General features: G+C 42.9%; 2 protein-coding genes across 3 annotated transcripts in view; both read right to left on the minus strand.

Annotated features, from left to right (window-relative positions):
- Nucleotides 1-1,038, minus strand: part of CTXN1 (cortexin 1) — a 3,806-nt gene extending 2,768 nt beyond the window's left edge. Inside the window, exon 1 of the mRNA XM_044658686.1 lies at nucleotides 995-1,038. The gene's annotated coding sequence lies outside the window, so the exon portion shown is untranslated. The remainder of the gene's footprint in view (nucleotides 1-994) is intronic.
- A 1,489-nt stretch (nucleotides 1,039-2,527) lies between these two features.
- The window catches only part of TIMM44 (translocase of inner mitochondrial membrane 44), a 53,513-nt gene continuing 29,914 nt past the window's right edge, over nucleotides 2,528-26,126 (minus strand). For both annotated transcript variants that reach the window (XM_044672581.1, XM_044672590.1), the window contains exons 8-13: nucleotides 23,660-23,752; nucleotides 23,340-23,464; nucleotides 21,786-21,836; nucleotides 13,083-13,172; nucleotides 10,235-10,345; nucleotides 2,528-3,666 (exon numbers count right to left, since the gene is read on the minus strand). In XM_044672581.1, coding sequence (XP_044528516.1) covers nucleotides 3,547-3,666; nucleotides 10,235-10,345; nucleotides 13,083-13,172; nucleotides 21,786-21,836; nucleotides 23,340-23,464; nucleotides 23,660-23,752 — 590 coding nt within the window. In that variant the 3' untranslated portion in view covers nucleotides 2,528-3,546. The remainder of the gene's footprint in view (nucleotides 3,667-10,234; nucleotides 10,346-13,082; nucleotides 13,173-21,785; nucleotides 21,837-23,339; nucleotides 23,465-23,659; nucleotides 23,753-26,126) is intronic.

A 26,126-nucleotide genomic window follows, 5' to 3' on the forward strand; every position in this document is an offset into this window, starting at 1 on the left:
TCCCTCCCCCATCCCCCCCCCCCCCCGCCTCCACTCCCATGCCCCACCTCACCTAACCTGCTCCATCCCACCCGAGTCCCGCCATTCCCCAAGCACGTCCCGCCACCTAATCTCCATCCTCCCACCCCACCCGGAGTTATCTTTGTTTAGCCACACAGCGCACACTTCGGTCCCCGCTCGGACCCCATAAACCCGATCAACACCCCCAGTTCCTGGAACGTCAACACAGCTTCCTAGCACACCATTTCCATACGCCTCCCTCCCCACCCTCGTACACCCAATTTTATCTCGGTCCCATCCCCCTATCTGTTCACTCTTACCACCTCCAGCCCCTACTCCCTTACCCCACTTCAGATACACGACCCCACCCATCCCTAGTCCTCACTCCATCCCACCCCAGCCTACACCTCTTTCCTTATCTCTAAGCAAGCCCACCTACCCATCCCTCACCTGCCCACGTCCTCCCTCCTCGACCCTCCCCATCTGGCCCCCCACCTCCGCCCTCGGATTCGGTACGAGTGAGGAAGGAGACGGAGAATCTGGAGAAGCTGGGCACTCCGGTCTTCATCTCACTCCACACCACACCCAACACCCGCGCACCCCAGCCCCCAACCATCTCCATCTCCAGCCCCCACCCCAGCCCCAGCCCAGTCTCACCTACCTGGGGGTGCTTTCCTTTCACTTGCCTGCCTCAGCTATCCCAGGCACTCCAGCCTGCGCCCACCCTCCCGGGTGCCCTTAAGGGGTCGTCGCCAGCCTTTCTATCCACTCGCCCTCCAGCCCACGTGCCCCCCAGTCCCCAAACCCCGTTCTTTCCAAGGTCGACCCCCAGTGCCAGCCCTTCCTTGTCATCCCCGCCGCCTCCTCCCTTGCCTGAGCTCGCCCCACCCTCTAAGCCCCCTCCCCACATGTTCTCGGCCCCAACCCTGTTTTCCCTCCAGTGGGGGAAACCCCAGCCCCATCTCTGCCACCACTCCACAGCCTCCTCCCTCACCCAGGGCTGGGGTGACGGCGGCTCCCTTAACCCCTCTCCTCTTCGCTCTCTCCGAGTCTCAGTGCGCTCAACCCGGGCTCAGCTCCCCCTGCCAGAGACGGAGGAGGTGCAGCCCGAGCCGCCGCGGCTGTTCCCATGGAGACGGGGGCGGGGCCGCCGCCAAAAACCTCAAGAAGCGGAGGAGGGGGCGGGAGGGAAGGGAGGGTTCCCCACAGCACAACCCTTTAACCCTTTACTGGTCTGTAGCCTCCTCCCCGCCCCCCCCCAACTCTATAGAGGTCGACCAGTAACTTAGCTCTTCTCCTCGGCCATTCCCCCCAATACCTTCTTCCGCTCCCCGGAACGGCCCTACTGCCCCACACCTCGAAGTCGTAGATACCAGCTACTCCTCGACCGATCCCTTCCCTCATCTCCAGCGCTCCTGCCTTTCCAGACCGATCCACCACCCCCTCCAATCCGAGACAAGCCCCAGACCCAAGGCTAGACTGATGGCGTAGAATAGAGTGCGGGGCGCAGCCTAGCGACCCTGGGCAAGTCACTTCACCCGTCTGCCTCACTTTCCACAACTGTAAAATAGGAATAACACCGGCCTCCCAGGATTGGTATGAGGATCAAATGAGATCACTGGATTCTTTTTAAAGGCCCTTCACACTGAGCTGGGCTATGGCTTCTCTCCTGTATTACAGTCTCCCTCTCGTCCCGGACCCAAAATTCTAGGTTCTCTTGATGGGCAGGAGGGGAATCCATACAGATCTCTTGTGTCATGGCGACCACTCATCTCTTCAATGCCTGTTCACTCCTCCCTCCCTAGCCCAGGTCATGATCAGAGTCGTACCGGACCTTCTTTCCTCAGGAACTGGGGAGAAGCGTAACACGGTGGTTGCCCCACACCTCATTAATGGCTTTTGGAACCTTGTGTGCCCAGTAACTGAAACCTTCCCCAAAGAAGGAGGGCCGTTTAGCCTGTGGGCACATATACTAAGACATTTCTCCCTGGGGCGGGTGACCTCCTCTGAAGCCTTCTCCCTCGGGATCCGAGAGCAGATTCCCACCCACACATACAAGCACGGGGCCTTTTCCTATCCAGAGGCAGAACCATATTCCCTGACAGGGCAGGGAAAGCTCCAGGAAGGGTTTGGAGGTGGCTCCTTCTGCCCCTGGGTACAGGCCAGTGACTTCCTGTCCAACCTGGGTCTAATCTGGCTCCCTCCCCGCGGTGCTCCGGCCATCCCATCCAGGGACCAGATCCTTCCCTGGGCTGAGCCAGCCCAGCAGGGAGGGCCTGGCAGTCTCTCCATTGCCTGGCCCACTGACCCCATTCCTTTCTCAGCAAGGAGCTGGCTCTGTTGTAGGGAACTAGACAATGAGTCCCCAACCTCCCGCTGCTGTCTCTTCAACTGCCCTCAAGTACTGGCAAGTCCCAGCAACTAACTGTCCCACACAGCCCACCTGTCCTCCCTTCCCCCTTAGCCCTAGATTGTAGCTGACCCACCTAGACCCCCAAAGCCTAAGTAAAATCAAACAAGAGCCATGTTTGCTATTCATTTTGGTATTTTAATATTTTCAAATCTTCAGGCAGTATGTACAGGAATGAAAGACATTCAGGTTTTATTTTTTTAAAGGCCCTAGAATGACTTGGCAGATCTGATGCCAGAGATGGAGGCACCTAGGGGGAAGCGCACCCCACCCACCAGAACATTTATCACCCGTCACCAGAGAAGACGAGGGGATAACTGAGGCCAGAGAGAGGAGGCCCCAGTGCCAACCTCAGCCCCTCCAGGACCCTTGAAGGCAGGCTGCCAGGGATTGTATTATATATGTGTGTGGGTAGTGAGGTGCCAGTCTTTCCCTTCTAACCCTCTTCCCACCCTCTGCACAGGACCAGGGAGGGATGGCTAAGGCTGCTCCTCTCTGCCTCCTCATAGGGGCTTGTGTTTCACTCTTTCCTCACTGCCCCCAACAGGCCTCTCCCAACTGTCTCAACAAGCTTTATGTTCAGCGAACTCAGTTCATTCCAGCATTTTGCTTTTGGGTGTTCGGCCCCTGAGCTGCTGCAGGACTTTTGGCACCCAGATTTGGCTTCTCTCAGCACTAACCAACCAGCCTGTGGCTGGGAAGGGGACAGGAGGAAGGGAAGGAGGAAAGGTCTCTAGGTCAAGGCAGAGGTGCTTCCTGGACCCACCTATTGGGTCCAAAGTAGGAAAGACAAGAGGGAACAGTGTATCAGGCTTCAAGCTTCTTGTGGGAGGGGGAGGCCTTCTGTGACAGTTAACCCTATAAACCTGAGGCCCCATGAGTTACCCTGCTCATAGTCACCATGTCCCCAACACCCCTTCCCTAGCCAACTGCATTCCCTGAGGGGACATTTTATCTTATCCAGAACCCAGTCTTCCCCTTCATGTCACACTGGATCCTGAAAAGGGGGGGAGGGGAGTGTTTCAGGGTACCCAGCAGGAGCCAAATGTTCTTTGCATCCTGAAACTTCTGACAGTAGGAGGGCCCTCGCTGGGAGAGCGACAGAGCACAGTCCAGCAGGTCCCCAACAGTTGTCTTCAGAGAATCTGCTCTGTGCTTGAGGCAGAAATGTCCAGCAGCCTCCAAGCTGCATAGGGGTTGAGCTCAGTCTGGTCTCTACAGAGGGCCCACACATACAGCATTCGCAACACTTTATCCTGGAGGAAAAGAAAGCACACTGAGAACTGGAAGCTCTCCCCGAGGGGAAGGTCAAATCCTGGACTATAAGCACATAACACTGTGGGGAAGTCCAGCAGCACCACACCTAAAGGTTAGGTGCTGGGTCAAGAACTGGCGTGTTTGAGTGGACCCATGAAAATTCTACTGTTGCAAAAACTGAGCCACCAGGGGACGTGGAAAACTGCTGGGACAGATCTTGACAATTGAAAAGAAATTCTAGAATATGCAGAAGGGGCCTCCAAAGGAACCTAGTCCAACCTGTAACCTAGTAGCAATCCTCTCTACAATCCTCTGAACAAATGCTTACCTAGTTTCTCCTTGAACACCTCCAGTGATACAAACTCCTCCTACTTCTTTGTGGGACTGCCTTTCAAGTACTTAAAAAAGAGTGACTCTTCTCCCTTACTAAGTTACTGATTCTCTAGGTTAAATATGCCCAGCTCCTTCAACTGATCTGGCTATCACCTAGGGCAGTGATGGTGAACCTCTTAGAGACCAACTACCCAAACCATAATCCTCATGCTGCATGTGAGCCACCCACCTTACCCCAGACAGGGGAGGGAGAGGGTGCTCCCAATGAGCTTCTGGTCAGAGGGGTAGAAGAAATGTCCTCAGGTGTGTGTGGAAAAGGGGAGTACTGAAAACACTAGAAAGTATAGGAATAGAAGGACCTTTCCTAAAAATAATAAACAGTATATATCTAAAACCATCAAAAAGCATCATATGCAATGGGGATAAACTAGAAGTCTTTCCAATAACATCCATGAAACAAGGATGCCCACTATCACCACTATTATTTAAAATTGTACTAGAAACACTAGCAGCAGCAATTAGAGAAGAAAAAGAAATTGAAGGTATTAAAGTAGGCAATGAGGAGACTAAGCTATCACTCTTTGCAGATGATATGATGGTCTACTTAAAAAATCCTAGAGAATCAACTAAAAAGCTAGTAGAAATAATCAACAACTTTAGCAAAGTTGCAGGATAAAAAATAAATGCACATAAATCATCAGCATTTCTATATATTTCCAACACATCACAACAGCAAGAGGTAGAAAGAGAAACACCATTTAAAATCACCCTAGACAATATAAAATACTTAGGAATCTATCCAGCAAAACAAACACAGGAATTATACGAACACAACTACAAAACACTTTCCAAACAATTAAAACTAGATCTAAACAATTGGAAAAACATTGAGTGCTCATGGGTAGGACAAGCTAACATAATAAAAATGACCATTCTACCCAAATTAATTTACGTATTTAATGTCATACCTATCAAACTACCAAAAAACTTCTTTACTGAATTAGAAAAAACTATAACAAAGTTCATTTGGAAGAAAAAAAGATCAAGAATATCAGGGGAAATAATGAAAAAAAAAAAGTGAAGGTGGCCTAGCAGTACCAGATATTAAACTATACTATAAAGCAGTGGTCATCAAAACAATATAGTACTGGCTAAGAGACAGAAGGGAGGATCAGTGGAACAGACTTGGGGGGTAAGTGAAATCACCAAGACAGTGTATGATAAACCCAAAGAGTCCAACTTTTGGGACAAAAATCCACTCCTGGGAAAATTGGAAAACAATATGGGAGAGATTAGGTCTCACATCCTACACCAAAATAAATTCAGAATGGGTGAATGACTTGAATATAAAGAAGGAAACTGTAAGTAAATTAAGTGAACACAGAATAGTATACTTGTCAGATCTCTGGGAAAGGAAAGATTTTAAAACCAAGCAAGAGTTAGAAAAAATTACAAAATGTGAAATAAATAATTTTGATTATGTTAAATCAGAAAGTTTTGTACAAATAAAAACAATGCAACCAAAATCAGAAGGGAAACAACAAACTGGGAAAAAAATCTTTATAACAAAAAATTCCGACAGAGGTCTAATTACTCAAATATACAAGGAACTAAATCAATTGTATAAAAAAATCAAGCTATTCCCCAATTGTTAAATGGGCAAGGGACATGAATAGGCAATTTTCAGATAAAGAAATCAAAAGTATCAATAAGCACATGAGAAAGTGTTCTAAATCTCTAATAATTAGAGAAATGCAAATCAAAACAACTCTGAGTGGTATCACCTCACACCTAGCAGATTGACTAAAATGACAACAGGGGAGAGTAATGAATGTTGGAGGGGATGTGGCAAAATTGGGACATTAATGCACTGCTGGTGGAGTTGTGAACTGATCCAGCCATTCTGGATGGCAATTTGGAACTATGCTCAAAGGGCTATAAAAGATTGCTGATGTAATACTCAAAGGAATAATGAACTGGAGGAATTCCATGTGAACTGGAAAGATCTCCAGGAATTGATGCAGAGTGAAAGGAGCAGAGCCAAAAGAACATTGTACACAGAGACTGATACACTGTGGCAAAATCGAATATAATGGACTTCTGTACTAGCAGCAATGCAATGACCCAAGACAATTCTGAGGGATTTATGGAAAAGAACGCTACCCACATTCAGAGGAAGAACTACAAGAGAGGAAATACAGAAAAAAAAAAAAAAAAAAAACAACTGCTTGAACACAAGGGTTGATGCAGACATGATTGGGGTTTTAGACTCGAAACCACACCAATGCAACTATCAATAATGTGAAAATAGGTCTTGATAAATGACACGTTAAAACCAGTGGAAATGCACGTCGGCTATGGGGGAGGGTTTTTTTTTGGGGGGGGTGAAGGGTAAAGTAAGAACATGAATCATGTAACCATGGAAATTTTTTCTAAAAAAATTTAAAAATTAAAAAAAAAAGAAAAGAAAAGGGGAGGGAAGCAGCCCCCTCCAGCACACATGCCATAAATTCGCCAACAGGGGCTTAGGGAAATCCTCCCTCCTGGGATCAATGGAAGTGGTAGCACCAGGTATACAGAGGATAACAGCTCCTCCCAATTAATCAAAGAGCATCATGAGGAGAATAAAGGGGAAGATTCTGCCAAGTCGTGAGAGTGGGTATAAGGGAGGCACATATCAACGTGGGCAAACATGAAGTTATACAGTTAGGTGAAAATGACTCAAAATATGCTGGATCTGAACTCTCATAGTAACTAAGTTCTATAGTCCCAGGAACAATTAAGCCCTAAAGGCCAGGAAACACAACGGGTGCTCGATTTACAAAACTCACATTTGTCCACCAATGTGGACAGTCTAGCTAAAGAGAAGAAAAGTTACAAAAAGACTGACACAGAGCCCAGAAGAGACTCTAACACTACTATACTCTTTAATCTCTACAAAGCATCATTTAAGTTATGGACAGATTAAATGAGCTCCAAATAGAGAAAAAGAAAACAGCCTAGTCAGATCCAAAAAATACTAGAGTCTTGGACACCATCTAGTCCAACTCTCTCATTTTGGCAAATGAATAACCTACAAAAAAAGCCCAAAGTGCAACCAACTTGTCAATAGGAGAACTTGGGGCTCCTAACTTTGGTCTTAACATTTGGGGAAATGAGGCAAGCTCTCCTACCAGTTTCATGTGGACAGTGATAGAGCAACAGTCTGGACTAACTCTACAGTTTTGTAAGGGAGTACTCAAAACATTTTATTGTATATAATTTATGTTTGACTTTCAAATACCAGTCAAGGCCCAGTGAATTCATGAGTTTGTTGATGACTTGGATCACAGGCTAAGAGCTAGAAGGGAACTTTGATGCCTTACAGTCCAGGATCTGAGGCTAAATGACAAGTTCATTCCACTGTTCTATCCTACTTCTAATTTCTATAAGACTTTCCTCAGTTATTCCACCTGGGAACACACGAGCCGAACAGCCAGGAACTGAACTCCCAAGAAGAAACACAGATTGTCCAAGGGGTTATAAATGTCAAATATGAAGAACTGTAGCTCAAGCAGTGTTATCAAAGATAGGGTGGCAGTAAGAGTCAATCCTATTGTGTCCAATCTGATCATTTTTGGTCCTTTAAGGCACTCCCTTTGGTTCTATGTGGGAGAAAAGCTTCTCATTACATATACCTTCTCACAACCAAACTGTCCTCCTTGCTGTCCCCTAAAAGAGGATATCTGATTTCCTACCCCTATGCTTTTAAACATGTTAATCCCTCTCTCAGCTCAGTCTCTGGGAAGCCCTACTTTCATGCAAGGTTCAGGTCCAGTCCCATTTTCTATACCAGTGATGGGCTAGATGTGGCCCCCTGAAATGTTCTATCCAGCAGTGTGGCATTATTCCTAATCTGACGAATACAATGAGTAGGATACAGTACAATGAAACTTCCAAAGAGTTGCCTTAGAAACAGACTGACAGATGAGCATTTCCTTTCCTTTGGCCCCCTCTTTAAAAAGTTTGCCCATCATTGTTCTATATAATATCTCTCCTGATATCCTCCCCTTCATTTTTCACCCTGTATATATTTTGTATTTACTTGTCTATACATGTTGTTGTATTCTCTATTAGGATGTAAGCTCCTTGAGGGCAAAGTCTGCTTCCTTTTTGGTTTTTGTATTCCCTGCAACTGGCTTAAATGTTTGTTGAAATGAACTGAATTTTTGCTCAATCTTTCTAGGACTGTGGCTCAAGTAAGGTTGAAATCCCAGGAAGGTGAGCGAGTGAGGATGGAGGAGATGGTTCAGGGTCAGACACTAACCAGATGGCCTCTATGTGCTCATGGCCCTCCTTCTGTACAAAAATGGTATTTGAACAAGGAGACAAAAGGTCTCCTAGATCTGACACTTGGTATCCTAGATCTGAATCTTGGTATCTATGAGATTAACCTGAGGGTAGGACCATCCTGTAAAATGGCATCGCTGGGGACAGAATTCTAGGCATCCAGAATGGGGGGGGGGGGGGGAGTGGGGAACGAACACCAAAGGAAATAACCCACTTCAGGAAGTTGCTCTATTTTGTGGATTTAGGGACATTCTACCAAAAACCACCTGGAGCTGCTAACCTTCTCAAGGCCCCAGAGCTAAGCCTCCAATTCCTATTTCTTCACACCCTCCAAACACTTCTCAAGCAAGGACCAGAAGTAAGGACGGGCTTTCTGCTTTTCCTTCTGCCTCTCAGTTGTCTCAGGTGCCAGACAGCAGAGGAATCACCCCACTAACACAGTGTCTCTCCTAGAATTACTTCATGCACCTTCCTCACAGGAATCTGCTTCCAAGAACAGTGTCAGCCTCTACTGTAGAACATTCTGAGCTCTTAGCAGAGATATCGATATAGAAGGAAGTTAGGTGTCCCAGTGAATATAGCAGTGTACCTGCAATCAGGAAAGTCTGAGTCTAAATCTTGTCTCAGTCATACCATGTAACCCTAGAGAAATCACTTAACTCCAGCTTGCCTCAGTTTTCTTACCTGCAAAAATGGGAATAAATAGCACCTCCCTCTCAGGTTTATTGTGAAGACTAAATGGTTTATCATGGGGGTTGTGAGGGGGGCAGTTATGAAGTAGTAAATAAGAAAATAAGGCAGAGCCAAAAGAACAATACAAAGACTACAACAATTTAAAGAAAAATAGAAGATAATACTCAAAACAAAACAACAGACAATAATAGTACTAGCTCATCAAAGCTAAAGTACACATAAATTCTTTTTACAAACACAAAGTAGCGAGTGACACATACTGTTAGTACCCATCATTCTATTAGGCACTTTTGCTAAACTGTTTTTAAGGGGGTCATGGGGAATAAGTTGAACATTTGTTGGGAAGTGTTTGCTATGTTGAGACAAAATGTATTGATGGAAAAAAAGAAAGAAGCCAGGGCTACTGCCAAAGCTCCCTCTCATGCCTGCTGGAGAACATGCCAGGCTCCTGAATAAAATCTATCACTAAGGAGAGAGACCAAGTGACTGCAGGAGCAGAGAGGGGAAGGGAAGCCAGCTGTTTCAATGCTAATGTAGGGTAAGGAGGCAACAGGAATTAGTGATGAAGTATCACCTCTGGAAGTCAGAAAAATATAACCAGTGTTTAATGTGGAAAAGTGAGATATAGTCCAAACAGCAGACAGGGGAACAGACTAACTCCACCTTCCAGATAACTGTTAAGATCTCCATTCTGTATTTTTCACGGGGCAGCCGATGGACAGAAACTCACAAACAATGGAGATAGCTCTCCTCCTCTCAAAATCAGCCTCCCCACTGAAACCTAAGCAGAACTTATTGGGACACTGTCCTAAACTGAGGAGTCCTTAATAAAGGAGTGCTGAGTGAATGGGAAATCTGGCCCAAGAGGGCACAGTACACCTGAGTGTTGCTCGTTCTTTCTAAACCCAGCTAACTGGCATGAGAACAAGTCCAGAAACCAAGACGCAAAAAGCCCAGAGTCACCAGGCCTTCCTGGGCCACAAACACATCCAGTCAATTTTCTATAAGGACCTACTGACTTAATCTAATCTTCTAATCTAATCTAATCTAAGCTACTGTTAAGGAGCTGCACTGGGGTCAGCCTGGGTACCAGAAGATCACTGTAGCCCATATGCATTCATCTATTGCTGGGAGGAAAGCAGTGGTAGAAAAAGCCTTGGATTTGGGAAATGCCCCCTTTAGTCTAGATGTTCTTTCTATGCCTCCACTTACCGGGTCTCCTTCTACCACGTCTCCCTTGGAGTTCTTGATCACCATCACCAGCTGTGCCTGGAACGTGATAATTAGTACCGGTCCTTGTTCCATCATCTTTCCCATTGCCAACTGCAGCAAAGGCAAACCAAAGGAAAAAAAACATAACAAAACACCAATCACTTTCTTAGTAATAAGAAGGGCACACAGCCTTGCTACCAAAGCAAGAGATGCAATGGGAGAATGAGACAGTTAAAACTCCTCCTTGTTTCCTGCTCAGTTACATGGAAATCAAGAGTGTCTTCGGTAAAAGGTCATCAAAACAGCCTGCCCCTTGACTGGCTTCTGCCACAAAGTCAAACTGAAATCCCTCTTCATCAGAAAGCTTCCAGTAATGCTGCCATGATGCTCTGCTCCCAAGTTCTTACAGCTTCTCTCTTTTACATATTTCATGGTAATAATGAAAAAAACAAAAAACAAAAAAAACCTACACCCCTTGGTGGCTCAGCAGGGTTTTGTACTGTAAAGCCCTCCCCATTAATCTTTATTATCTTGAGCTTCAGAACACCTCTCTCAGCACATTCCTTCCTGGAGTCCACAACCCCCAAGCTGATCCTCAGAGTCTGAGATCTGAAGCAGCTGGCACAAGCTATCTGTCTTGGCTGACAGGTTCAGGAAGAGGACAGAGCACAAAGCCTGACTCACACCCCCAGACTTGGGGGAGGACATGTCTGTGGGACTTGCTCTGCTTCCCCCTCCAGTCACATCAGATGTTCTTAAGTTTCACATGCTGCCTCCACTCTAGGCCCACCTCTCATTCACCTGTTGCAGACACCAAGGACAATGACAGCCAGCCCTTTTCAACCACCATTCATGAAATTGGATTTTCTGAGAGACCCTGAACAAGTTCCCTCAATTCCTGCAGTTAAAAGGTTAATGAGAATGACTGAATTTGGACAGTAAAGGCAAACCATTTTTTAGTGTTCCAGAGTAAGAGGCCAGTGTACTGAGGCACCCTCCTCCTCTAGGCCATTGAGACTTAGATCAGTACTAGAGGTTCTGGGTCCTAGATGCCTGAGGTCTGAATTTGGTCAGGGCAAATATACCCAGGGTATATAATCTTCAAAAAAATTAAAAAAAAAAAACTCCAAAGTTTTTGTCACTGAACTTCATCTACCAGACAGAACCCAAGATCATCACCCCAACTCTTTTAGAACAGGTGCTCTTAGTCTGGGTCTTAGGAACTTAAATAAATGTTTATTTATCTGTTTAGGATATTAGAAATAGAATTTGTTTCATTTGTAATTTTATTTTATGCATTTAAAACCACTTATGAAAAGGGATCTACAGACTTCACTAGACTGACTATCCAAAGGGTCAGGAACCGAACAATTAAGTACTCTGGCTTCAGAAGGATGCTTAGGGCTTGGTAACTAGTGGCTAAGTGACCACAGTTCTGGGGAGAAATGTAAAAGGCCTCTCTAGGGTCTTAGGTATCAAGATCCAGGTGAACTCAAGCCCTCATGAGGAGGGAATGTAGGCAGGTGTTGCTGTTTCTGCTCGGTTTAATCAATTTTGAGATGTTTCCTCTTATACTAAATGGTAGACACCAAGGCAGATATCAATACCTGGGAGACCCAATGATGGCCTTGTTCCTAAAACAAGCAAGAGACCTTGCTATTTCCAACTCCATTTCAAGCACTCTCCTCCTACAAGCTCATTACAGACATGAGAGAGGGGATAGGTATAGTTTCAACTGATGTGTATGGCTTCAGAAAACAGAGATAGATCCCAAAGTTGCATTTGTCAGTAATAAGCATGTAAATCCTGGCTGCCTGCCTGCCCTTCTTCCCTACCAAGTATCACAGGAGAAGTCAGTAGCAGGACAGTTACAACTCCACTGGGTGGGTAAAGAATAGGTAATGCCTTGATGGGCCTCAGCATCTTTGCCAGGTTTGCCAGGTGGAACCAGGTCCCCAAGGAGCCATAATGTCTCACAAAAAAGCACTAGAGGATACTTCCTTTTTATAAGAAATGGCTCCAGACACTCCTTGTCTAGAGCTGTTATTCTGAAAGCCAAGCTATTCCTCTTTACAACACTGGGATCAGATTTGCTGGTTTAAGAGCTCCTAAGGGAGCAAAGGGGCTGAAGCTGTAATCATTACAGAATTCTTAAAATATACAAGCTCATGTTAAGTTGGGGGTGGAGTGTGAGGTAGCAGTCAGAAAAATCAACATTGTAGAGAGGGAAGGGACCTCTGAGAGCACTCAGTCCAACTGCCATCTAAGCAAGAGCCTCTCCATGATTTCCCTTTACAAGTGAACCTAGAACTATTTCCCAAAGCAGTCAGTTCAACATTGGATATCTAATTTTGTGGAAACTTTTTCTTACATTGATCCTAAATCTGCCTCTGTGCAACATCCACTCATTGCTCTGAATTCTTCCCCCCGGGGCCAAACAGAAGAAGAGACTAAGAGTTGGATCCCGCCAGGACCAGTAATTTGTTTTATGATCAAAGGCAAGTCATTGTCCCTCTCCAGGTGTCATCCTATAATCTGTAAAACAAGAGGCCTGTCTTAGAATAGTTGTTCTTTAACCTTTTCTGTTTCATGGCTCTTTTAGGAAGCCTGGTGAAATATACCAAGCCCTTTCTAAGAAAATGAATAAAGTAAAAAAAAAACAACATAGAACCAAAAAGGGAGACAATTATATTGAAATACAGTTATCAAAATATAAAAAAACAAAACCAAAAAACCAGCTCAGGGATCCCAGGTGAAAAGCCCTGGGCTAGAAGATCTCTAAGGTCCCTTAAAGTCTTATGAATCTAGCTGACTTTTATACAACAAGGAGAAAAATGAAAAGACTCACATCAACATTGCTGATATCCAGAATCCTGGAATGGAACTGCAGGCCCATGGATTTAGCTTGGTGGATGGGATGAGCCAACTGGCTGTAAGTCTGCATGAAAGGAGACAAAAGTGAGACTGAAGCAGGGTCACCATCACTTCAGAAAAGCTGAGATCAGGAGAAAGCATTGGTCAAATTGGGCACAGGAGAGGAAGGCACAGGGCCACCTGATTCCAGAAGTTAAAGTAAAACTGTCTTATCAATAACACAGACTACAGTGAAGCAAAATCTGTGTGGTAGCCAGCATAGAGAGATCAAAGAAATTCATTTACACTGAAAATAGTACCATTTATTCCTCATTCCCCATCTTATCCTCAAGCCTATTGGTATCACATTAGCCTAGACAGCAGCCTGAGTTGCATGATTTGGGGTCAACTCCTCTGAGCAATGAAAACAGCTATCATGAGTGAGAAAAGAATGTGCTGGCTACATTTTTCTCTAACTAGAACTCAGTCTTATAAGGGCTCATCTTAAATGCTACTTTTAAAACTTCCCCATAGGTGCCTCCATCCCAGCAATAGCTTCATTGGCACAATTATCTCCTCTCATTTTAACAAGATATTCAGCCATCTTAGCCATACAAAGCATCTTGGATTAGTCACAATGCAGAGGAGGGTTTAAAAGGTCTGACATTTCCTCCTCTGTTTTTCCCCATTGTTTATGAAATGAGTACAGAACAAAATTAGCCAAAAGAAATTTGCTTAATATGAAGAAGCTGAGAACCAAGGTAGAGCAGGATGAATATAGGGGAAGGGGAATAAAAGCAAATTCTGAGGGTTAAGGATAAATCAGGGACAATGAGCCTAAAGGTTGAGAGTATGGACCATGCTATAAGCCATCAAAGAATTGGAGGGAGATCAGTAAGTGGTAAATCTTGGGAAGGGGGAAGAGATAAGAACTAAGTTTCCTAAGATTTTTCTTTATCAGGCCAATAGTCAAAACAAAACAAAAAAACCCACTAGGTTCAAATTTGTCCTATAATGGTTAGTATTGATCTTTATATAGATGGTCAGTTGATCTTGATTAATTGCCACTATTAGGGAGCTTTCATTGACAGATGGTTGATGCACTTGTTGGACACAATTTAATCCAACAAATTAATTAAACTATGAGAAGCAGGAACAGGAAAAGGAGATAGAAATTAGGATGAGATATCTTAAACTAAAACTTATATTTCTACACTACAACCCAGAACCCCTCTGTCCCACAAGAGACTTTCTTCTTATTCACCAGAGTGAATCTATACTCAACTATTCTTACTATCTACCTAAAGTGTAAATCTATCTATCTCTCTAAGCCTATTCCAAGAGATGATCTTAAAATTACATAATCCTCTTTAATTTCAGTTATCTTCAACAAATTAATTCTAATTATTAATTAGAAATTAATTAGGGAAGTTAGGATTGGTATTCTGTCAATTTCTCACAGCAGGGGTCTCTGACACAGTTTACTCAGACAGAACAGTGCCACCTGGTTGGCAGCTGAGAGAAAAGCGCTTTCACCAACAAATCTCTCTTCAGATCAAAAGATGAATTTCTGCTTCTTCAAAATCAATTCTCCCAAATTCCCTCACAGAGTGATCAGAGGAAACTTCCCAAACACCTACTCTCTGAGAGCAAGCTTCAGAGAGTGATCAGTTATCCCAACTGTCTTTTCCTCGGGATTTCTGGGAATTCTTCTTAAGGAACCCACTGAAAATTCTTCTCTCTGCTTAAAGGGAGAGAATTAAAAGTGATAAACCTTTTCTCTAGGCTGGAAACCTTGCTTCTAACTAGAGCCTGTTCTTTAACTAAGCTAATTAACTAATTACAATTAATATCCCTCAGATACTTTCTAAGCTATAAGACCCTGGGGAAGATATGTCACCTCTGATTCAGTTTCCTCACCTATAAAATGAGGATATTAACAGCATGCACTTCCCAGGATGGTTGAGAGGATCAAATGAGATAATAATTGTAAAACATTTAGCACGATGTCCGGCCCATAGTCAATACTATATAAATGTTAGCTATTATTATGTAGTTATCCTACCACACCTCCCCTACACTGCCTCTGCAATCTGGTACTGAAGATAAACTCATTATTTCTTCTTTCCCAGGGGAATTATTTTATATCTACTTAAATTTGTACAGATTTTGAATCAACTATATGATCACTTCGTACCTAAGTGGATAAGTTTTAGTTTATTAACCTAAATTGAGTGAAAGTCAGCTTTCAGCACTCTTGAGAATACCAGCACAGACTAGTGGGATGGACTTTTTGGCCTGGGTAAGCTTCAGAACATCAGATTCACAGACCATATGTATTAGGACCTAGACATGCTTGAATCTTGTAAGGTATGGAACTAGCCCTTTCTTTATTTCTGCATATCTATTCTCTTTGAGTTTTCTTGCTTATGCTAAAATCCTATGCTAGTGCTTCATCATGGTATGCAGATGAAGCTGTTCTGAAAGGCTGGGCTGGCAAAATGTAAGGTCTACCAAATCCTAACAAGCTGGACAGGCTTTGAGCAGAGTCCTGTTGCTGTCTGAGGACCAAACAAGCTAAGTGCAGAGGCTGACTACAAAGGGAGGCAAAGAGGTGTCAAGTTGAGTATGAGGGGATAATACAGAATCTTTATTCAAATGATTGCCTGAGGTTCAAAGGGGCTCACAACTCCACTGACATAAACACCTAGGGTCCCAGAAGCAGTTATTTCCCTTTTGGTTTTAGCCTTGCAAGTCTTCTCCCGAGTAGCCTCAGTGGATGGTGAAGGCCCAGATATATTATATCTGTTCCTGCTGGCCTTCAAGGACATGGTGTCATCCCAAATTCCAGGGAGGAGGAAGTTGTGTTCTGAAAACCCCCATAATCTTTTTGTGGCCAAGAAAAGAAGGAAAGGCTCAAAGGCAGGGACTAGAGGCAGAGGAGCAGCTCAATATTAGTTACAGAATAAGTAAGGTTCAGGAAGGCCCTCTATTGGTGGCATCTAGAGATGGCACCCACAGGTCAGAGGTCTAGAGCTCCAGAAACCTGGCAAGAACAGGGCTCTTTCCTTTATGGGGATTTTGCCTCCCATGTGAAAATCCTTTCTCTTGCCAAGGGTATCTGCCCAGGAAATAAGAGTGCTTCGATGGCAAAGCATTGTGTGGTTCGGAGAAGATGGCAAGGGGAAAAATAGCTTCTACAAAACCAGTCTAGATTCAGAAAGACATGAAGCTGCCTGCTTGTTTTACATCTCACAAGCCCTTTCTAAAGCACTTATGTTCCAGACATGGTGCTAGACACTGGTCACAAGTGTCATTAGAGACCCTGCCCATAAGGGGCTTACATTCTTGGAGGGCTGGAGGGAGATACTGATGTTAACAAGTATAGGATAGTATAGCTGAAGGAACAGGAATGGGGGAACCACTAAGAGGGCCCCCACAAAGGAGGTAGTGCTGAGCTGAGTCTTAAAGGGTTCCAAGAGGGGATTCTATGAAGTTAAGAGGAATGAGCATCTTGGCACTTGAAGTAGCCCAGGCAATAGCCCAGACAGGAGTCAGCTGGTTTGGCAGTACTGCAGAGGGCAAGAAGAGAAGGGGTGTAAAGGCAAGCAAGAGGGATCAGGGACATAAGAGAGTAATGTGGTAAAAGCTGTGCCTCAGGAGAGATTCAGCCTAGGAGCTCTAGAGGACTGGTTGGCAGTGAGGAGGGAAGACTAATTAGATACCTATTGCCACAGTCTGGGCACAGGTGAGAGGTGAATTATGGGATGGTTTTGTGAGCAGTGAGTGAGAAGGGTACAGAAAAAAGCTGGTGGAGGCAGAATGATAGGCGTTAGCAACTCTTGGGCAAAAAAGAGAGGAGTCAAGGGGTCATTGATGTTACAATCCTGAGAATCTGAAAGATGGATGTGTTCTCAAGAGAAATAGGCAAGTTCTGAGGAGGAGAAAGCTGGAGGGGAAAATAACGAGCTCTGATCTGGACAATTTGAACTACCTTCTAAATGTCCAGGGTGAAATGTCCAAGAGGGATCAGGAAGTAGGAAGAGGATGATGGTAGACAATGAGTGAGGAGTGGGCACAGAGGTGTGAGAACCAAGTAAGAGCGACCCAGAAGCTAAGATGAGAGTGTGAGGAGGAGGGAGAGGTGACAATGTTGAGAGCTGAAGAAAGACCAAGAAGGATGAGGAGGGAGAAATTAAGAGATCTTCAGGAGCCTTGGAGAAAGAAGTTTCAGTTGCTAGATTGACAACAGAGATGAGATGAAGCAAAGAGACTGCATGTAGGCAGCTTTTAATAGATGTCTGTGACCATTCTCTGATGAAAGTAATAAAGATCCCACTACCCAAAAACATTTGGGAACGCTGGGATTGAGTATACAGATCTGGTCAAAGAAAAACATCTATCCACCCACCACATAATGGCAATTCCTTTCAGACCACGAATATGCTCAAATCTCCTCCCTAATCCTTAAAAAAAAATCCTCACTTGATCTAGCCATCCCCAAACTTTTATGTTATGTCTCTCTCTTCCTAAATCCTAGAGTGCTCTACACATGTTGCCCCCATTTCCTCTTTTCTCGAAACCTGCCTTCTGACCCTACTATTGAAAGCATTCTCCAAGGTGACCAATGATCTCTTAATCACTTAATCTAACATATCCTTTTCTCTAATTTCACTGCAGCTCATTCAGTGTTGAATACCTCTTCTCCATGGCACTGCTCTCTCTTGATTTTCTCCTACTCGTTTATCAATACTTCTCAGTTTTCTTCACTAGATCATTATGCTCTTCCCCTGCCATGATTCCTAGACCTGTATTTCTGATCCTAATCTCTTTCCCAAACTCCAATGACACATTTATTGTTCAGTCATTTCCACTGGTGTCTGACTCTTTGGGTGATCCTGTTTTCTTGGCAGAAATACTGGAGTGGTTTACCATTTTCTTCTCCAGTTCATTTGACAGATAAGGATACTGAGGCCAATAGGGTTAAGTTATCCAGGTATCACAGAGCTAAGAAGCTTCTGAGACCAGATTTGAACCCAGGAAGAGGAGTCTTCCTGATTCCAGGCCCAGGCTCAATCACTTGTACCACCAATCCCACATTGCTACCTGCTAAACCTTTCCCCCTGGATATCAAAGAAGTACCTCAAAATCAACTAGCCCAAAAGGGAACTCATTTCTACTCCAAAATCCTCCAAACTTTCCTATTTCTGTTAAGCATACCTCCATTTTTCAGTTACCCATGTTTTTGAACTTTGTGGCATCCCATCTTCCCTTTAGTGTCTTGCTGATGCTACCTTCACATAATCAGGTTCTATTCCAATTCATGCCTTCACTATCTCTTGACTAGTTTGGACTTTTGAAACAGCTTCTTAAATGGTCTCTGCTTCTATGGTTTCTCACTCCTAATCCATCCTTTATAATTGTCAAATATTTCAAAAACATATCTATCCTTGTCATTCTCAACTCCAAATTCTTTAGTAGTTAGCCTCCCATCACTTTCTAGCACAAAGTACAAAATTCTCAACTTAACATTTAACGTTCTCCACAATCTGACTCTCAATTATTTCTGAAGCTTATTTTATATTATCCCTTCACACACTTTACATTCCTATTAAACTTTCCTAGTACTGTTGCCTTTATACAACACTGAATGTCAAAGGATTTCAGAGTTGAAAGCGGCCTTCGGCCTTAATCCAACCTATTCCCCCCAAAAAACCCCCACTAAACAGAAATGATAAGTGGTCACTTTCTACTTCTGAGCACTGGCACAGAATCTTCCCTATATGTGGGATGTGTGTCCTCCTTATCTCCATCTGTCTCTTGGAATTCCTAGCTTCTTTTAAGTCTTAGCTAAGGCAACACCTCCTACATAAGGCACTCACTGATCCCCTCAGTTTGGCACTGCTCTCTCCCTCTTAAATTATTTTATATTAACTTTAAAAATATTCTGTTTATTTATTCATGCATCCATTATGTCCACCAACAGAATGTAAGCTTCTTGAAAGGCTGTGCTAGCAGAATGTAAGGTCTGTTAAGGTCTGAAACTGTACATGTGAGACCCAAGAAAAGAGAGCTTATATCCCCAGGATGGCATCCATAAAGGCACAGAAGGATTCATACAGACTGACACATGACGCATCCTGGAACAGTTATCCCTTTCCATTTCAGGCATGTAAGTCTTCTCCTAGGGATTCTCAGACGATGGTGATGGGTCTGGCTGCACTTCTCTAGGTTGGTCCTCAGGCACATAGGTCATTGTCAGGTCAATTTTTTCAAAGCCTTTCTGCCTTCTCAGGAAAGACTATAAGGGGCAAGGACTACTTTGTTTTTCGTTGTAGCCTCAGCATCTAGCAGTGTCTTATACACAGTGGGTGCTTAGTATTTGAAACTAAATTATGTAACAGTGTTTTAGAAATCTCCTTTGTTTCTATCATGTTAAGTTCCATGAGAAGGCAAGGGCTATATATCTTACTTAAAACGTATACCTACATCAGTGGTGGGAACATAGTCCTGGATACCAATGGGGCTTAATTTTGCCCTGTGTGAATTAAATGACTCAGTAAATATTTAGAGTACTGTTTCCCTACTGTCCAGACCACATATGCAGTTGGAAAGGCAGAGCCAATGACTAAGTCCTTCAATATACTTCAATGCAAATATAAGCACTAACCAATCCTAGGATGCGCGATATGCCCACACTGAGGCCTCATGGCAAAGGTCAAGATCCAGTATAAAACAAAATATTGTTGCAAAAGCAAGTTGTGGCCATATCAGAAACTCACAGGGTTAATAAGTACTGAAACCTTCAATAGAAAAAATAATTAGTGGGTTAATCAACCAAATTGATTAGGTTAATCTGGCAAGTTCAACAGACTATCTAGGAACCTTTACTTCTACAGTGACCTTCTGGTGTTTAAAATGTACATTTCAAAAGTTCCCCTCAAGATAGATAGTAGAGGGATTTGCTAATCCTCCTATATTCCACATAATTTCTCTATCAAGAATCTTCTTTCATCTTTTTTATTTCCTTAGCAAATATTACAGACATAAAAAAGTGATCTTTAACTGTAATAGAAATTTGTGATTAACCAAGTTATATTATATTACTTTGATGTAATCCCACTTCATGGTTCCTTTCTGTATGTCTAGATACCAATCAGATAACAATCAATAAGTGTTGATATGCTAATAAAAACTCTAGCTAAAAGCCCCATGGGGGTGGGGTAGGGGTGGAGGCAAGGAAGTTTTTCTCTGAACACAATACAGTGTTGTAGTCTTTTTTTCTTTCTTTTCCTGTCTTCTCTTATTTTCTTAAATTCCATATTTCATGCTTGCAGTTCCTCCACAGTTTAGGACACTGAACTGACTTTTTATGTTATTCAGTTTGTAACATATTTAATGTTGAGTGACACCACAGACAGACAATACAAAGGGCCCAGAACTGAAGGGAGGAGGGGAAATTGCTTGCATTTGGTAAATTGTATAGTCCTTTTAATAATCTCAATTTGGATGTTATGACTCCAAATCAAGTTGTTTTAACATCAATATTTTTCTGGCATGTTAAATAGCTAGGTATCCTCATTAACACCATTATTCAGAGTCAAAACATTGGATGATCCAATGAGAAGCTTGTGGTAGACCCAAGGAGAAATTAGCATACTGCTGATTTGTAGGAGTTTCACAATCCAGGAAACTTGCACTTGACCCATGCACTTTTTTTTTTAAGAATCTGGAGAGGTACCTAGCACCTTGGGTAGATATTCTATAAAGATTTTGTGGCAGAGAAGAAACCAGTCTCCCAGAGGATAAGGCATGAGTGGGTTAAAGACTCTACAAGCCTGGAAGGCAGGCCCACATCAAGAAATCATAGGTCTGTGGAAGCCTTGTGAATGGCATTGCAGGAAAAATAGAAATGACAGTTCTTACACTTAAAAAGACTAGTAAATTAATTACGTTGTTACTGTTTTGTTAAATTTTGTCCAACTGCAAAAAGTCTGGAGGTCAAGGTTTCATTTGGTATTTGATGTCTCACTTTGCTTCTTTGGTTTTGGTATTTGATAGGATGTTAGAGCTTGCTATTTTTATAAACCTGAGACAGAGGAATCCTGCAGATGCTACGGATGGAAGGCACCTTGAATGCCATGAGCCCCACCCACAGGGGCAGCAGTGTCCCCTCTGTGATACTCTCAAGACCAGCACACATCTACTTCTGCATGAAGATATTCCATGATGTTCACTTCATTTGGTGCCCTTTTTTGAACAGCTCAGATGATCAGGAAGTTTTCCTTATATTGAGTTATTTATTTGGTTCTGTGAAACTTCTCATTGCTGCTCTTCATCTCACCCTCAGGGCCAAGGCCACGGCTAATTAATTAGTCTAATTAATCCCTTGTCCTCATCTACAAGACAGCACTCCAAAAAAGCAGATCTCTTGTTTCCTCTAAGTCTTCACTTTTCCCAAGCTAAATAACCTTAAGTCTCTTCATCTAATTCATCATGGGGTCTACCTGCCAGCTTGGCAGTCCTTCCTCAGACAGACTCCATCCTGTCAGTGTATTCCCTTGTAAAGGATACCAGGCTTCTCTTAATGCACCTGTTCATATTAACTCTAAAAAAATCCCCAGCCAACAGTTCTTCACATTTATTTCAATTCCCAAAGTGTTCTCTAAGTCCAGAAACTAAAAATGTTAAAACTTACTGCTTCATAGCACCAGTCTTTGAGGATATCCAGTTCTCCAGTTATCATGGCCTAAAAAGGGAAATGAAAAGGATGAGCAGGAAGAAGGGACTTGTGCTCCCAGGAGCCAGCTACTTAACAACAATACTGTTGCTGCTGCTTCCCCCAGTTCTTGAAGCCTCAGCTGAATGTCTAGAGTCCTAGAGAAGCTGTTGAATTACTAGAAAGAGTTTATATAGCCAGGGAGCACTTAAGAGCTAGATAGAGAAGAAAGAGAACTGGGGTCAGATGGCTACAGATTAGGTACAAAACACTTCTTCCCAGTATCTTTGTCACCAAAATATAGTCCATTCCTCCTCACCCTCAGTTCTAGCCTCCACAAAAATCAAGATTTAAGAATGCCTCAATAATAACCCTTTTCATATAAAACTCAATATGGCAAGGTTTGTCAGGGTGTGAAGCTACCGGGGGTAGTTCTGGCCTTCTCATCAATGGATCATATAGTAAATGAGTCTACAATCACCAGATACCTAAGAGTAGGGCAGTGCTGCCCAGACTATGGCTGTATCTAACTTCTGTGGGTGGAAGTGGGCAGGGGACCATCCAAGGGAACCAAGGGACTATCCTCAAGGTGACCTTGATAAAGACATCTATATTTATTACCCCCCCACACACACACAAATCTGCCCACATCCTTGAACATCAGGAGAGTTGCAGCCAGATTCATCAGAAAAGGTCCAGAACACTAATGCATTGTTGGTGGAGTTGTGAACTGATCCAACCCTTCTGGAAGGCAATTTGGAACTATATCCAAAGGGCTATAAAACTACACATACCCTTTGATTCAGTAATGCCACTACTGGGACTGTATCCCAAAGAGATAATAAAAAAGGGGAAAGGACCTACTTGCATAAAAATATTTACAGCTGTTCTTTTTGTGGTGGCAAAGAATTAGAAATTGAAGGGATATCCATCAATTGGGGAATGGCTGAACAAATTGTGGTTCATGGTGGTGATGGAATACTATTGCACTATAAGAAACGATGAACCAGATGATTTCAGAAAGAACTGGAAAGAACGACATGACCCGATGCCAAGTGAAATGAGCAGAACTGGGAGAACATTGTGTATAATAAGGGCAATACTGGACAATGATTATACACGAAAACTTGGTTATTCTCAGCAATACACTAATCTGCAATAATCCTTTAAGACTATCATAATGGGGAATGCTATCCACTTCCAGAGAAACCTGTTGGAATTGTCTTTCACATCAGTGTATTTACGGTTTTATTTGGGATTTTGGTTATAAATGAATTTGCTCTTACAACAATGAACAATATGGAATCATATTTTGCTTGACAATAAGATAAGAAATGAAAACAGTCAAGGTTCCTAGAAATAAAAAAAATTTTTTAAAAAGGAAGGGTCCAGAAAGTTACACATTCTAACATGACACATAACTCCATGTCACCTTTATCATTTCTATTTCTGGTTGCCCTTCATAAGTCACTGAAAATCCTGAGAAGCAGAAATGGTGGAAGATTATTGAGGGATCCTACATGAAACACCTACCTCTAGGACATTGGGGATGATATCACGCTCACATTGCTGCAGAAATTTATCTTTGTCAAAAGTTGGATCCACTTTGAGGATTTCAGTGAGAACTTCAGACATCTCCGTCTTTGAGAACAAGCCACCTGATGAACATGAGATTCTGTAACTGAGTCCCAGGTCCCATTCCCAGTGGTTTGCTGTGCAACCAATCTCCTAACCCTGGGCACAGCACCCACATATTTTGGAAGCTTCCTCTTCCCACCAGCATGGCAGTCTGCCATGAGTACTTGCAGTTTGTAGTTCCCAGGACCTGTGGGAGGGCAGTCAACTTTGCTTACCTACTAAGTCAGTTATCTTGTCTGTTACTGCTCGAGATACCCGGATGAGTGTATTATCACTTTCATCATATTTCATCTTCATCTCAAAGAATCCTGAAAGCAAAGTAGACAATGGAACCTATGAACAAATAGGCTTTTTTTTAAATTTAAAAAATTCATTTTAACCTTAGTTACTATCAACACAAGCATCTAGAGAAAATTTTAAAAAACTCCTAAAAATATAATTAACCATTATACTATAAACTTCATTCCTAAAGAGATCATAATTCCTAAGTGTACATTAACTTGAACAAAATAGCAAAAATATTCTACTTTTCTGAACACTTTGTTTTTCTTTCAGATTTCAATAGGTCTTCCTAAATAATGCTGTTAAATAGCAATCAAAACATGCTATGAAATACCTGAAGAAAAGCTCAGGGGATAAGGTCCCTTTCGGTGAATAGCTTTATACAAAGGGCAGGACTTGACCACCACTGACCCCTCTCAAGTGGGTGCTTGAGATTGCAATCAAATGTTTGAGGAAACTCTTTTAAATCTGCTCTTGGGGCAATACAACTTGTGAAGCTTCACTCAGTGCTTCCCAAATACAGTTAGATGACCTTTCTTCTGAATCCAAATCCTACATCTCCATTTGGCTGTCTCCCAATCACAGGTCATTTGCTAAAATTGCTCTCTTTATTAAAGGCAATCTCCCAATCAGATTCAAAAGCTCAGTTCTCCTAACTTCTCCCTCTCCTTGATGCCATATCTTATCAGAAAGTCCTGGTGACCTGCCCAAGTTATTATTTCTCAAATTCCTTCCTCATGTCTATTCCCATTGCTCCCATTCTAGTCAAGGTCCATCTTACTTCCCATTTGATCTATTGCAATAGCCACTGCTGTAGACTCCATTCTCTCATCTAATCTTTGCTAGAGAAGGATCAATTATCTATAGGATAAAAATCCTTAACTTGGCATTAAAAATCCTTTTCTAGTATCAACCTGTCTATTCAGTGGTATTTCCCTCTATGCCTTATAAGAATGTGATGACTTACATTGGCCAGTATCACTGCCTCCTGCATTTACTTCCTTGTGCTTTATTAATCTCTTGCTTATTGCCCTAAAATATCCTCCCCTCTCCACAGAAGCTAGAAGGGATCCAAGAGGCCATCAAATCAAACTCATCAACAAACAAAAATTCCCTCAACATCATCCTCAAAAAGCTATCTCTCAGTCTTTGCCAAATGCCATAGTGAGAAAGATCCCATATCTTCCCAGCCAGTTCAACCCACTTCTGTATAAGTCCCAATGAAATCTACTGCTCTGCAACTTCCATACATTCCTCTGGACCCTGCCCTCTAAGGCCACCTAATCAACATTTATAAAGGGACTCTTTTGTATTAAACTGTTGAATATTTCTTCCTGTGGGGTCTTTCAAAGCTAGTTGGCCCATTCTTTCAGAAAGGACCCAGACCTGTCATTTCACTTCCTGTTTCCCAGTCACATTCATGTCCTTATAGCCTCTCTAGTATTAGAACCAGGATCAAATGGACTCTACCACTACTCATGGAAGGGCTGAAGCAAACTCCTCCTCTATGTTTTCATTCACTAGGACTAAGTGTCCATCTCTGGTCACCATTACCGTATGTGTGTGATTTCTTCCATTTGAATGCTGTTTTCTATTTGTACTCCAGTACTTAGCATAGTATTAGGCACACAGTAAGCTTTTTCATTAATTTTCACTTAAATCCCATCCAACTTCCAAGTGTAGGATCTCATACTCAATCAAATCTCTGGAGAACACCTCTAAATGATCTCTTCCCATTTATGAACTCAGACATGGAGCTCCTATAATAGGTGCTTCTACTTCCTTTTGCGTTAGTAGGCGTTCCTGCCTACTCTGATCTCTGCCACTACTGCTTAGGTTTGGGTAATATATTGCCCTCCCTCCCCCCCCCCCCCCCCCCGTAATGGCCTGCATTCTAGCCCTCCATGTGTTTCTCTAAAGACCTAATTTAGGCACCCCCCACAAGCTCTCCACGTGGGTATTTTCTACAGAAGTGACCTAAGCTTTTCTCTAACCCCGAGCCCACGTGGACCTAGCATCTGAACCTCTCGGGCGAATGGCCTATTCAAACTTTTGAGATTATTAAAAACTGAACTCAGGGGAAGAAATATTCACCCCCATACCTGCTCAGAACTTTGAACTTTAAAAAACAAAACAAAACAAAACAACTCCTTAAACTCAGCAGAACTCAATCAAAAGAACCTTAAATTGAACAAGGGGTGAACTTTTAAACTTTCAGAACTGAATGACTTTTAAAGAGACTATCTTACTGTATTTTGCTAATTAGTTTTGTAAATTAATCTTGCTTATTTCATAGATTTTCCTGTTGCACTGAATCATTTTAAGTTAATGAAGTTTGTGGTTGCTAGATTAATTCTGTTTGTGATTTTATTGTAACTCCCAAATAATGAGATAAATCTA

Source organism: Gracilinanus agilis, chromosome 1 (genome assembly GCF_016433145.1).
Source record: "Gracilinanus agilis isolate LMUSP501 chromosome 1, AgileGrace, whole genome shotgun sequence".
Lineage (NCBI taxonomy): Eukaryota > Metazoa > Chordata > Mammalia > Didelphimorphia > Didelphidae > Gracilinanus > Gracilinanus agilis.